Source organism: Strix uralensis, chromosome 4, assembly GCF_047716275.1.
Source record: "Strix uralensis isolate ZFMK-TIS-50842 chromosome 4, bStrUra1, whole genome shotgun sequence".
NCBI classification, from domain to species: Eukaryota; Metazoa; Chordata; class Aves; order Strigiformes; family Strigidae; genus Strix; species Strix uralensis.
Genome location: NC_133975.1, coordinates 70,399,801 through 70,413,729, shown reverse-complemented (window position 1 = coordinate 70,413,729; position 13,929 = coordinate 70,399,801). Strand labels below are relative to the sequence as shown.

At 43.2% G+C, this 13,929-nt stretch overlaps 2 protein-coding genes across 2 annotated transcripts; one reads left to right on the top strand and one right to left on the bottom strand.

Moving 5' to 3' along the window:
* The first annotated feature begins 200 nt into the window (after positions 1-200).
* MAD2L1 (mitotic arrest deficient 2 like 1) lies at positions 201-3,112 on the top strand. The gene is made up of 5 exons (XM_074867233.1): positions 201-297; positions 470-616; positions 753-873; positions 1,472-1,575; positions 2,285-3,112. The coding sequence occupies exons 1-5, from the start codon at positions 222-224 to the stop codon at positions 2,455-2,457; spliced, it is 621 nt and encodes a 206-aa protein (XP_074723334.1). The 5' UTR covers positions 201-221; the 3' UTR covers positions 2,458-3,112.
* Positions 3,113-3,540: 428 nt separating this feature from the next.
* Positions 3,541-7,681, bottom strand: RPL7L1 (ribosomal protein L7 like 1). Its single transcript, XM_074867232.1, has 7 exons — positions 7,563-7,681; positions 7,325-7,433; positions 5,667-5,830; positions 5,355-5,492; positions 5,000-5,109; positions 4,546-4,758; positions 3,541-4,283 (listed from the first exon to the last, which is right to left on the bottom strand). Exons 1-6 carry the CDS (start codon positions 7,607-7,609, stop codon positions 4,550-4,552), a joined length of 777 nt encoding a protein of 258 aa, XP_074723333.1. The 5' UTR covers positions 7,610-7,681; the 3' UTR covers positions 3,541-4,283; positions 4,546-4,549.
* Positions 7,682-13,929: the final 6,248 nt, after the last annotated feature.

Here is a 13,929-nt window from a genome sequence, read left to right as displayed (position 1 = left end):
CCCCTCCCCTCCCCTCCCCTCCCCTCGGCCGCCGGGGCCGCCGCGGTGCCGCGCCCCCGGCCCGCCTGCGCACCGACACCAACGGCCCGCGCAGTCGGGCGGGGGCGTGACCTCGCTGGCGCGCATGCGCGGCGGGGGCTGCCGGGCCGGGAAGGGGCGTGGCGGCGGGGCGGGGCCCCATTTGAACCGGGCGGCGGGGAAGCGGCGGGCGCGTAGCCTCCATGGCTAAGCAGCTCGGCCGCGACCAACAGGGTATCACCCTGCGGGGCAGTGCTGACATCGTCGCCGAGTTTTTCTGTAAGGGTGGGCCGCGGGGAGACCTTGGGGACCGGTGTGGGAGGGAGGGAGGGGGGCGGTGGGCGGCTGGTAGGCCTCCTGCGGGGCGACATGGCCGCCTCACGCGCACACATTCCACCCCGCCCCCCCCCCCCCCCCCCCCCCCCTTTCCCTTCCCTTCCGCGCGTTGCAGCCTATGGAATCAACAGCATCCTCTACCAGCGGGGCATCTACCCCCCCGAGACCTTCACCCGCGTCCAGAAGTACGGGCTCACCCTCCTCGTCACCACCGACTCCGAGCTGAAGAACTACCTCAACAACGTAGTGGAGCAGATGAAAGGTGGGGAGCTGAGGGGGCTTCCTCAGACTGCCAAGCTCCTGCCGCCGGCGGGAGGCTGCTGTGCCCTCCGGGCTGTGTCTCTGCTGGTGCTTCTTGTCTTTCTCACACTGCAAGTAACTGCTGTGGCTTCTTTCAGAGTGGATGTACAAGTGCATTGTGCAGCGCCTGGTGGTGGTCATCTCGAGTATCGAAAACAATGAGGTTCTGGAGCGGTGGCAGTTTGACATAGAGTGTGATAAAACCGCGAAGGATGAGAGGTGAGTAACGGTGTGCCTTTATGCCTGCTCTTCCCTGCACCTGGTAGCTGCGCAGGCACGAGATAAACGCCATATGCATCAGCTCTGTTTTGGTTCCTCAGAGCAGCTGAGATAGCCTTTTCTCAGTATCAGCATGGAAGATGTTCCCTCAAACCTTACCAAACCTGCAGCTTCTGTTTGCCTATAAATCATTACACAATTAAAGCATATATAATCCTCAGGTGTTGATTTTTTTTAAAATTATTTTTTTAAAGCATCAAATCAAAACTTGATTTTTAATCTTCAACAAAGTATATAAAATCCTGTATCGGGTATATGCCCCGAAGAACTGCTTTCCTGTTGTTATGCGAAAATGTTCTCATCCAATCCAGACTGAGAGTAAATGTAACGTTCCTTCCAAGTACTGTGAAGCTTCTCAAATAATAAAGGTAAACAACTATCACTTTTTAAGCCTAACTAGCTAGGGCTTAAAAAAGCGTCACTACTATAAAAAATCCTATAGCAAACAGACCAACAGAGTTCAATAGGACCATATCTAAAGAAAACTCTCAGTACAGCAGAACCTTGCTTTCTTAACAGAGGCTTCCTATTTTTCCAGTGCACCACGAGAAAAATCTCAGAAAGCTATTCAGGATGAAATTCGATCTGTTATCAGACAAATAACTGCCACAGTAACTTTTCTGCCACTGTTGGAAACTGTCTGTGAGTATTCCAAACTTCACTACTTTTTTTTTTAAATCTTAACTTTTTCACTTTAGAAAATATTTTCTGCTGATTTTTCTGAGGCTTTTTAATTATTAAATGTCATATACCATCACTTTGTTAGATTGAGATCATGTCTCTTGTACAGTACAACTGTGTACAGTATGGAAAACAGTATGTTGGATCAGATACTTTTAAAGAATTATTCTATAGTGTTTCTTGCACAACAGCCAGCAAAAATAACTGCAAATGTAAATACTGTGCACCACCTCTCATTAAAGAAGGCTAGTGGTACTTTCTCCCCAAAATACTTACAAGCTTTGTCAAAAGGACAGAACTCAGCATGGCTTAACTAACTAAACTACTATGTGTATTCTGAGGAATGTAAGTTTTCATAAATAATGAGTTGTGACTCTAGCTGTGGACAGGCTTGTATAAATAACCACTGTGTTCATATGAAGTGTTACATAGAGCTCTGCTCCACAGCACTTGTAACATTTTTAAAAAAAATTCACACTTGCTTGAGAACTAAAATGGCTACACATAAATATAACTAGGAGTTTTCATGTTTTAACTACTATTTCTTTTCATAGAACTAGTATCAGTGTAACTTCTGAGAACCTTGGTGCACTTCTAGAAGATGCACTTTACCTTCAAACGTGCCACCTTATGTCTGCAGTACTGTTAATTTGTTCCCACTTGCTTACAGGTGCCTTTGACTTGCTGATATACACAGATAAAGATTTGGCAGTGCCAGAGAAGTGGGAAGAGTCAGGACCACAATTCATAGCCAATTCAGAAGAGGTTCGTCTTCGTTCCTTCACTACTACAATCCACAAAGTGAATAGTATGGTGGCTTACAAAAAGGATTCCTTCCCCTAAGACATGGAGGGTTTTGTATATATTGTCACCTTGTATAGTTTCTGTTTGTAGTGCAGCTAAGTCATGAACACATCATTACTGTTGCTCTTGCTCAAGTATGACACAGACAAAAGGCAACGGGTCTGTCTATGATAATGTGATGTAACACTAGACTAATCTGGCATTGTTTTTAAAGAGGTCTAAATAAGGTATTCATGATAGTTCACCTCTATGAGCTAAACTAATGGTGTGTTCAATTACTGCATTCTCTAGAAAAACTGCCTAACTCTAGGATTAATTGCTAGAACTGTGTTCAGATACTGCAATTTAGTAGTTTATAATAAACTGCATTCTTTTAGCAGGCTTAAATTCTCTCTGGAACTAAAAATAATCTGTCTTGACATGCCCGTTCATGTTAAAAGCTTGGGCTGTTTTATTACCAGAAACAATTCTAAAAATGAATCAGTAGAACAGTTACTTGTACCTCCTTATAATGAAAGCTGTTTATCAGGAAAATCTTAAATATACGAAGCCTTGTACAGTAATGACTGCTGGACTCTAGTTCTGGGGGATGGTGTTGTTCTAAGTTGGTGTATGTCTCCTAGTGTCTGTCAAGCATTTTCTATGTTTGTATTCTTGTTTTACAGAATAAAGCTTCACATTGTATAGTGTTCTCTAATTCAGTCTGGAGTAATTCATATTTTAGATGGTTTTATGAATGATACATCTTAGTTTATAGCTGTCATAGAACTAATACCCTAAAGCCATCACTACTTTTAACTGTTCCCTCTGAGTCTCAAAACAGGGGCTGTGGTGAAATGCATTCATGGATTCATAGTTTGCCCCCACTTATATCTTCAAGGAACAGTATAAAGTCACACTGACCTAATGATTAAACACAGTGCCTTCCCTATTGGTTAAACAGCATAGGACTCTACCTGCATTCTTCATGTCTGGTTGTTCTGAAAAAATTAGGGATTTAAAACTAAGCATTAACATAACTTTCAGGCTCTGCCGTGGTTTTGTTCATTTTCTTCACCAAGTTCACTTCAGCCAGAATAACTTTTCCCACTCTAGTTCCAGAGTTATAGACAAGTCTTCCTGTTTTAACAATGTAATTTCAAAAGTTTATTTTAAAAACACTGATTACATGTATTCCACCACTGTATTACAAAGTTTCTGGGCTTTCCTACCAAGGAATAGTTCTCTCCAGCAGTCCTAACCTAGCAGAATTGAAGAGGCAGCCTTTTGCAAAACAGTAGCATAAAATCGTGGTTTTTAAAAATAAATACAATCTAGGTACTTTAAAAAAGAATGTTACATTACTCACTACTAGGGCTTGCACTGCAGTAACAGAGGATTACTGAGTGTTTTCTTCTGCTTGTCAGCAATATTCTTAAAGCAGGTGACTACACTACCCCTTTACACCTAGGAGGAGGTGCACTTCAAGCAGTGCACCTTCCAGCACCTCCCCCAGGGAGGACTGCATCAAAGCAGCAAGTGCAAGTCAACTATAACAAATTTAGATCAGGAACTGACCACCACTGCTTTACAGCAAAGATGAGGGCAGGAGGTGACAGAGCCAGCAGTAATGAGCATAAAAGACTTGTTTTACAGAGATGCAAAGTTAGATTGCTTGTGGAAGTTCAAGTCACTTCTTTCTTGTACCAAATACAATTTTATCTTCTTTAAGAAGGACCAGCACAAAGTCCATCACCATCATCTGTATATTTTTTCTTTTTTTCATAGAGGCACCATCAAGGGATATAGTATATCCCTGCATAGTGTCCATGAAAACTACATGTGAGCAGGAATGAGTTATAAATCCTGAAGTTTTCACAATGACCCTGCAGAACAGGAAAGAAAAAAAACACAGTCACATTAATGCAATCTCCCCAAAGTCAGGCCTTTAGAGAGGTGTCCAAGAGGATCTGCTGATAAGATACCTAATGGGACCCACACTCTCCATTAAGTTTCCCCTACCCTGACGGTCACTTCCGTAGAGTCAAGAATCAAGACCAAAGGAGACCCCTCCCCTCTGATGGCAGTACAGTTATTCTTACCAGATAAAGGATAAGATTAAGAAGTCCCATAACTGGTATTCCTCACCTGACTAGTTCAGCTGACGTATAAGCTGGTTGATTGCTTCTCCTCTGCAGCCAGGCTTACCCATTTCCTTGAGGAAACCCACTTTGTTACGTGAAGCATGGCGAGCCACAGACAGGTGGAATGGCCACAGAAAGTTTGTGACTCTTCTGAAATACTTCCCAGCTGAGTAAATTTCATGAATAAGGTCTTCTAAGCAAATAATACCACAGTCCCCTACAGGACAAAAAAAAAAAAAAATAAAGAACCCCCAAGAAAACAACGAAAATCCCCCACAAGCAACATATATGTGAGCTGCCCAACTGTATCTTTCCTCACACTACTCCAGAATTGCCAGTCCTCCATACACAAGTCTTGCAAGATTTTTCTCCCCCCCCACCCCTCTTAGGTCAGACTGCAAACTCTCGACATCTGCCTCTTTCCTTGATTCCGTTTGTTTTCTCATCCTCTTCCTCACCTAAATGTTCCTCTATCAGCATATTGTCTGTCAGAGGCATCCTCTTTCTCTTAATCTTGGCTTGGCCCCGCTTCAGGATGAGCTCTCGTACAGACTTCAGGTTAGGGTGTCTGCGAAAACAAAAATCAGATTATGTTAACGGAAAGACACAATACAGCGAAGAGTCCCATCCTACTTCCCTGCACAGAGGTGGGAAAGCAACCGAGTTACAATAACAAGTTTTAGATATAAAATTGACAAAATTTCAACTGTTACTGGAAAAGCCAGCTATGGATTTGTGATACCAGATGGGAAAAATCAAAAAGCTATTATATTTACATACAAACTGCTATCAAGTCACAGGACTGGCACTTACCCCCATGCCACGTAAGGTTCCACAATCCGCAGCATCTTCAGCGATAAAGGAGTCAGTTTAACAAATGTCCCAGTGAAATTTTTTGTCAGCCGCAGCAACTCAATCACTCTTTTTACCCTCCTACTCACTCCCTTAATACTGAGTCAGAAAAAAAATACTATTAGTAACCATGTTTCTCTAATACAGCAACAAAAGGCCTCAGATTACCTGCAAGGAGATATGCTTGGGTTGATCACCCTTCCATTGCTTAGAAATTATGACAGCTACAAATGGGAGCAATACTAAAGGTAAGGAGGAACAAAAGTTTCTTACTCTACAATCCGCACAACAAAGGCTAGTTTGTGCTCCTGAGGTACAGCTGTCTGTCCAGGTCTCTGCTCCATGCGTCTCAGCCGGGTGTCATCTCGGTGTTTGCGCCATGAATCTTGGACAAAAGCCTCAAGGCGTTTAAACTGGATTTGTTTCCCCTTCTGGTTCTAAAGACAAAATGATAAGAAATTATCACCCTTCCCAACAGTCTTAGAGGTTTGCGTCTCAAAGGCCAAATGAAATTCAAAACTTCATGAACTATGCTCTTTCAGTTTTGGAGGTAGTAAGAAAATAAATTTGATAATTTAGGTCCAAGAAACACAGAACTGAGGAGCAATATATGAATTTATAAGCAGCTAGCTATAATTCATGAACAGTGAACAAAGAGTTTTTCCCCAGAAAAAAAAATAGGAAAAACAGAGCAAGACCCAGGATACTTCTAGGCGTAGGAGAAATCAAACAGAAGCATTTGCAACCACAGACAGATCTTCACAACTACATACACAGCTCAGCCAATCACTGGAAAAGACAGAAACATACATATCTGAGTAAAACACATGCTACAGCAATACCCTAGTGCGACTCAACAGCCAACAGAAAATAACCTGGTTTAAAGCATTGAAATTGGTTAGAATTTTCAAAGCAGGTATACCGAATCAGAGTCTCGTCACTAGGGTCATTTTTCTAATGGGAATCTTAAGAGGTGGCTATTTAACATTACCGCTTATGCTTGTGCTTCCCCCTTGGAAATACAGCAAGCCATTTAAAAACATAAATGCAGTATCTAAGAAAAATGGCAGGAGTTTCACACATAATCCAACCGACTCCACAGAAACAGATTATCTGGGAAAGCTTTAAGCCACTCCCAAAACAGGTACCTGCTATGTTAGGTGAGATCCAGCAGAGCAGGCCTCACATTCTGGAACAGAATGTGCACACAATGTGTCTCTGCATTAGCAACGTGTACCCCTACACGCAAAAAAAAGGCTTCACAATGACTTGTCTACCCTCTATCAGATTTACCTAGCTAATGATAGCTAGCTAACTCTAAATGCACTCTCTGAAAAGCACACTGTCTCCATGAAGGTTTACAACGTAAAGCTGAACTGGTTTCAGACAACATAATCGCATGGTAGCACAAACAACAGCATTACATTTTGCCCCGTGCGGCTTACACACAGGCACCGTAGTAATCACTGATCTAAGAGAAACAACTCTGAGTCTTCAACAGATCTGTGTCTCAGTATAACAAGCCAAAAAGTTCTGTCCTCTTTACAGGGCTCAGAAACACACGGGGAAGATGCTCAACAACTGAAAGGATGAACTCAAGCTTCCCCTCAGATACAACCCTGAGGGCCATCGCAGTACCCACACAGACACCAGCAGCTCGCTGCCTCCCTCCTCTTCCCACCGGCATCCCCCTTCACCGCGAAAACTGATCACTCACACCATTTGTACGACTGCACGCACTCACGGTTCCCTCCCCCGAAACACAAGGACGGGCAGCTCCAACAGCACCGCAGATCCACCCCGAGCTTCACTCCATTACGACCGGGCTCTCCCAGACGGCCGCCACCCGCACGCTGCCGGACAAGGCCGCCTCCTCCGCCCCGTCAGCACCCCCCTGGGCCGGGGGGGATCCCCCCGAGGCCAGTCCCTACCTTCCTCTTGTTGAGGAGCGCCTGCTTGGCCTGGGTGGCCTTGATGGCCTGATAGGCCTTCCTCTTCTTCAGCAAGTTCTCCGGCACCAGCGGGATCCGCCGCCTCGGCCTGCGGGGCGGGAGAAGCCGGTCACATCCAGCAGCACCGCACCCCGACCCCCCGCCGCCCCCTGCCCCGCGACCGCGCAGTCCCCACGGATGGCGGCAGATTCCCGCCCCGCAGCCCCACCGCACTCACTCCTCTACGGCCGCCTCCATGTCTCCGGGGGTGCCGCTGCCGCGCATGCGCCGCGGCGGGGCGGTGTCATGGCGGCCCAGCCTGCGCCGCGGCTCCTCCTCCTCTTTAACTCTCCTTCGCCTGTGAACCTGACGCGGGCGGAGGCGTTTGTGCGGGGAGGGGAAGGACGACTCGTTGTTGTTCAGGCCATGCTCTGTGTGCAGGAAGGGATACGGACGAGAGGGTTCTGTCAAACCTTAAAAGATTAACGGGAAATCATGGGAAGCAAGCCCGCACCCCCGGCCCGGACTGCTTTGAAACCAGGCGCCTGAAGAATGCTGGAGGGGAAAAAATAATAGTAATAATAATAATAATAATAATAATAATAATAAAAAAAGCAAAGATGGTGTCCATAAGTCCCCTCAGCTCTTCCAGCCCGGGTGGCAGCAGGGAGGCAGCCACCCAGGTGGCCAGGCTGGAGATTTTGCCTCAGGCTCAGGCCTGCTGCAGTTTTGTGGGAGAACACGGGAGGATCCACGTTTGACAACACTGCAGGGCCTGAGCACCTTCACTCTCTACTGTCACCCCACTCAAAAGATACCAAGGCTGGAGTTATCCCTGTTGCAAGCGCTGAGGAATGGAAATAACGGGCTTGCAGGTCTGTGGCACCTGGATCTAACTGCTGCCCCCAGCAGCTTGTGCAGCCATGTCCAGAAGACACTCTCAGCTGTGAGATGTCCCTCTCCCCAATCTCCTGGTGTGAGAGAGATGTCTAACCACACCAGAGGCCCCAGCGGAAAAAAAGCCTTTCAGAAAGACCTTGTCTTGCAGACCCTCACCTTAATGCCTTGGGAAGCTTCACCAGGAGAAACAGGCCATCTTCTCTCCCTCCCTGGTGGCTTCCAGGCGCAGCGTTCCTGCCCCCAAACAGCAGGTCCTGGCTGAAGGACCGAGCAGGCCCAAGCAAGGGCTCGTGGGGGGGCAGCTGGTCACAGCCACTTCTGAGGAAAGGATCTCAAACGTGGCCAGGGTCCTGTAGAGCAGGAAGAGAAATGACCTCACCTCTCGGGCAGCAGAGGCGGTGTGAGAATGCAGCACACCATGTCCAGCTGCACTGGAGAGCGGGGTGGTGATGGAGCAAGGGACTGGGGATGGGAAGCTGCCATGCAGAACTGTTAGCCTTGGAGAGGAGGGGAGGCTGGGACAAGTGGTTTGGACGGCAGTCTCACCCGTAGATGGTGCCATAGCCTCACACTAAGGGGATGTTGCATCTGCTGAGGTTGTATTCATGTTCTGCCTCCTCTTTGCCATGTAGTGTAGAAGAGCGATGTGTTCCTATACACTGCACTTGTTACTTTCATTGTGTCTCTAATCAATTTGATTTACACCAACCATAGTTTCCTCTTCAACTTAACGGTTGAGAGCTTGCTCACCACAGTGAAGCTGCAAACCTTTACAACACTGTAAATTAGGCCATTTCTATTTTGACACCTAATACTTCAATATCTGTATTTAGAAACGTGATCCCACATTCCAGTACCTGCTCAGCTGTATGCTCAGCAAAGAACACACCCCTTGGTGAGCAAACCCAGCTCCCTATCAGCTATTCTCTGATGCAACCTTTTGGATTATGAGACAGAAACCAACGAGCTTATGAAATAAATCATATGAAACTTCCACTGAAGAAACTAGAAACAAATCTATTACTACATAATTTTCAGTCTGACATTAGGGTAAGCTGCTCAATATAAAAGTAGATGAAATCTCTGGTAGCTCACGACAGAAATGTGGCCCATTTAAATCTACAAATGAATGTGCTTTGTTTAACAGAAGGGAAATGCAAACAGGATCTCAGGTATTTCATTATTAATGGTAAGGAAACAATAAGTAAATAAAGCGCTGTTGCTATGAAATGTCACACAGCATAGCAGCATACTTAAGCTAACTTGTTAAACTTTAACTAATAGTTATATTAATGAATGACTATTCAAATGCAGGGTTAGTCAAGAAAAATACCCTCGCTTTCCTAGGTAGTAAGCTGTGCAAACTGACCTTCAGCACTCTGAACTCCTATTGTCTCCTTTTTGTCTTGACAAGACCTTACATTTTCTGAGATTTCCATGAGCTGTTACAGACAAATCCAATGACTGTGTGCTTACGATAGTCACCACCCATCCGTGACGGATTAAATGATCTCTCTAGTTTATAGGTCATTCAGAGTGACAGGTAAAATCCTTTTAAAAATCTGGATATCTAGTCATGCCCCTTTCAGTCACTGCCATTCAATAACTTCACAAACCAGCTACTGGCTTCCTATCAGTAATTTTGATGAAGCTCCATTATGAGTGTGTTTTCTCCTTTCTTTACCAACACATCTCTGATAAGGCCACCCAAGGAAACTGTTTTTGAAAACAAGGTTTTATATAATTTGAAAAGGCCTGTTGGTTTGGTGACGGTGAGAAGGGAAGGCAGAGGTCATCTTTAAGGACCAAAATTGAATGTGTTGTATCAGAAATAAATCATCCATAAAAGAAGCCAGGAAAATGTGTATCTTTTCATCAGCAGAATACAATATAGCCCTTTTTTTCCTGCACTGCATGGAGGTTTTTTGCACTTTCATTTCAAAATTAAAAAAAAAAACCAAAACAGAATGTATTATTTAGCAAAGCATGTTACCTTTTGATACTAGCTGCGGCAGGTCTTCTGTGCTGTTTTGAGGAGATAGTGTTTGAAAGGTTGAATAGAGAGATCAAAATCCAAATGCTGCAGATATTTTTCCAGAATGGGCAGGTTTTTTTCTCCACCCTGGAAGGGAAGAATTTTTTAAAAAAAGTATCTCTCAGAGAGCTAGGTCCTGCTTTATCTGAGCTGCTTGTTCTTATAAATAAAACTTGGAATATTTTAGAGATGACAAAGTGACCCTGCTGTAATCACACCCGTCCATATTGGAGTGCTGCTGCAGCACACTCACAAATCACTTCCACAGTTTCTGCCTGCCTTGGCTTGAAAGTCTTCACAGAGCTGACCAAAAGCAGGTCCCTTCATTATGCTTGGGACTTTGTTAGAACATTAGAGTAAATGAAAGCCAACAAAGACAGATCTCCTCCCTTTTGTTCCCCTGCAGGCCTTACATGACTCATGTTCTCTACCTTGTGTCTTGCCAGCTTTCATTTTATTGTGACTGGTATTTTGTGTCATGTATTTTAACGTTTATTTTTATTACCTTATTCACGGATACAAATGCAAAGACATTAGAAAATACAAAAATAGCAGACTTGTGCTGATGGGTGTAAATCTCACAAAAGGAGATGCTGTTGCTTTGTTTCATTGTTGTATCGGTGTAGTCCTCTTTGACAAAGTGACCACAGCTCTTGTTTGGGTTACTATTTTCTCACTGCAGTAGGAATAAATAGTGCGGACTTTAGCCACAGCTTAAATCTTCATTTTCATTATGCCAAAGGCCTAGCTTTCTGAAAGTGTCTGAATGTCCCTCTCTTTCCATCAACTGAGATGTTTGCTACTTGGTGTACAGACTGTTGGTTTTGGTGGTGAACCGTACACAGATATGGAAGGACTAAGCTGTATGCAAAGGTCTAGTCATCTACATTGCCAGGCTGTTTCTACAGTCGTGCAGTGATGGCAATCACGGACTCTTAAATTCCTGAAGTTTTTAATTCTAGACAACAGTTTATGTCCTCAGAAGAATCTGTTATGACATGCCTACTGAGATAGAAATTTCCAACCCTTTCTTTATACTTACTATGCTTCTGTTTAGATACTGCCCATTATGGTTCTTATGTTACAGCTTTTCTTAATATTTCTATAATGAGGGGATAGTTAATAGTAATATGATGTGTTGCACTGCCATAGTTCTATAACTGTATCTAAGCCATATACCTCTATAAATATAAAGCAAGACAGCATGTCTGTGAAGCTGTCACAGTATTCAGGCTGGTATTTGATCTGCAGTTTGCAAGTGCCACATACGCAACTTGAAAAAGTAACAAAACCAACGTTGCTAGTTGAGCACACAAATGTATATAAAACATATAAAATGCATATATGTGAATTTGTATAAACAAATGTAAACATAATAAAATGTAAATATAGTTAAGAGTATGTTAAGAACTGACTCACTTTTGCACGCAAACTTTTAGGGCTCCTGTGATGCAATCTGTAGTGCAGAGTAAGAGGAGGGATGATGCTGACCTGACTGCAGAATCAGTGTCTGCATTTCAGAGAGAACGGCTGGGTGAGAAAAAAAAAAAAAGGTGGATAACAACATGGGTACAATTCCAAAAGCTAAGTCAGGAGGTGAGATGGGATGTCAGAAGCATCTCGTCCATGAAACTTCCTGCCTTATTTTATCATCTCACTTTAAGAGTATAAAAACCCATTAATTTCAAATCCCACAGAATCTCTACTGACACTGTGTGCAGTTTCAAAACAGCAAGAGAGACATACTTGAAGTCTATCACTCTCGCCAGTGAACCATGCCTCAATCTGAAATCTGTCTGTAATGAATTCCCTATGAAAAGAGCCAAAGAATTAAATTCTGTTTATTTTGCCAAACCATGATCTAATCTTGGGAACATTTTAATGGGGAAAATACCTTGTGATCTTAAATTATGCCCATTTTCAAATCTTTTAAGGAAAAAGTTTATATGATTTGGAAAGAGGCCCAGAAACTACTCCATACACACACTCAAACCAATGTTTAACAGAGAAAAACGCTGGGTGGTCCAAGACTTTCTTTCACGAAAATAAGACTCTCATGGAGATAGACTAATATTTAATAAAAATATTTTTGTGAAAAGCTGTGGATAGATGCATTTTTTTTCTTTAAAAAATAAGGTTCCTTAACATCGGCATTTTTGTCGGAAATCCTGCAGATCCATTTCATGCCTCAAAAGGAGTAATCTGGGTATAATGAAGAGACATGGATGAGACTAATGTAGGTGTATACCCTCAGCTAATGGCCACCTAATACGTAAAATTGAAAGGGCTAAAAAAGTTAAGTTTTTGGCTTTGTGTCTTCCTGGAAAAAATGAGTGGGGAAAACCAATTCATTTAAAAAGAAACCTTTAACATTTTAGATTTCTGCCCTTGTCTTTTCACAGAAGGGATTTGCTTTATTCAGCTTTATTCAGACTTTACAAGTAACCTCTTTGTGACCTTACAATTCTTTGAAAAACTACAACTAACTGCATCACTATACTGAGCTGCAGGTACCTCTGTGAAACAATACTAGTGACTGAGTCCATCTCAGCCATGGGATATACACCTCCTGGATATAGCTTATGTGTAATGCGGTTTACTACGCATCCATGGTGAGTCCAGCCTGCTGGGCATAACCAAGGTACAGTCATAAGACTTTTCAGGATTTGACCCTAGATACAGCCTCCTAATACATGAGCATAAATTTGACCCAAAACCAGGCTATATAATTAGGGTTTTTTTTTAAAAAAAAAAAACACCAAAACTTGTCAGAATAACTTAGCATTATTCTTACATTTTCACTGAATTCAAAGAAAGCAGAATCAGCCAGAACCCAGTATCATTTAAAACACTACTTTCTAAATATTGTGCCATAAACATCTTATAAATAGATTCAAGTAAGTACATAAATAAAATAACTCTTCATCGACTATGGCAGGGTGATAATCAATAACACACCCATTGCAGTGAGATCATGTTGCTTGCCTCCTTCTTTGTGGTATAACTGATGACCCCAGTTTGCAAGCAACTCTTTCAGTGAGAAATCCCCCTGGTTTCCATGGCCCCATAGACAACTCTGAACCTCTCCCACTCTGGGATATTTGCCAGGCTGGGCCAAAACTGCCTATCTGTGGGAGATAGGAATGCTGACTCTCTGAAGAGGCACGCAGTCCTACTTGGTAGGACTGAACATCAAATTATTGCTCAGTGTGCTAGTTTATTTATGACTTCATTGTCTTCTTCAAGCTACCTCCTGTGTGAGAAGCAAAGACTTGGCAGCTATAAAATCCTTTTTAATGTGGGGAGTTTCCCGTGGACACAAGACCAAGTCCTCTAGCACTGCCCCCATGGAGAGGCTGGCCAAATTTCTTCAGCAAATTCTACTGCTATTCTTTCTTTTCTTTCTTTAGTGCAATTAATTTACAAGCATTAATAGAAAATATTTATTTTTGAAAGCTCAATTTTACAATAACATTGCATATACTTCACTAGAAGAAAAGCAGACTACTAATAAACCCCTCACTATTCACAATGATTGTTCTTGGAAAATATATCTGGAGTTTTAAGTGCTTTTGTGTTATGAATATTAAATTACAGGTTTACATATGTTAAAATGTTCAGACATTTTCTAAAAGAGTGGTGGTACCTATTTACAAGTTTCCAAAGTGAA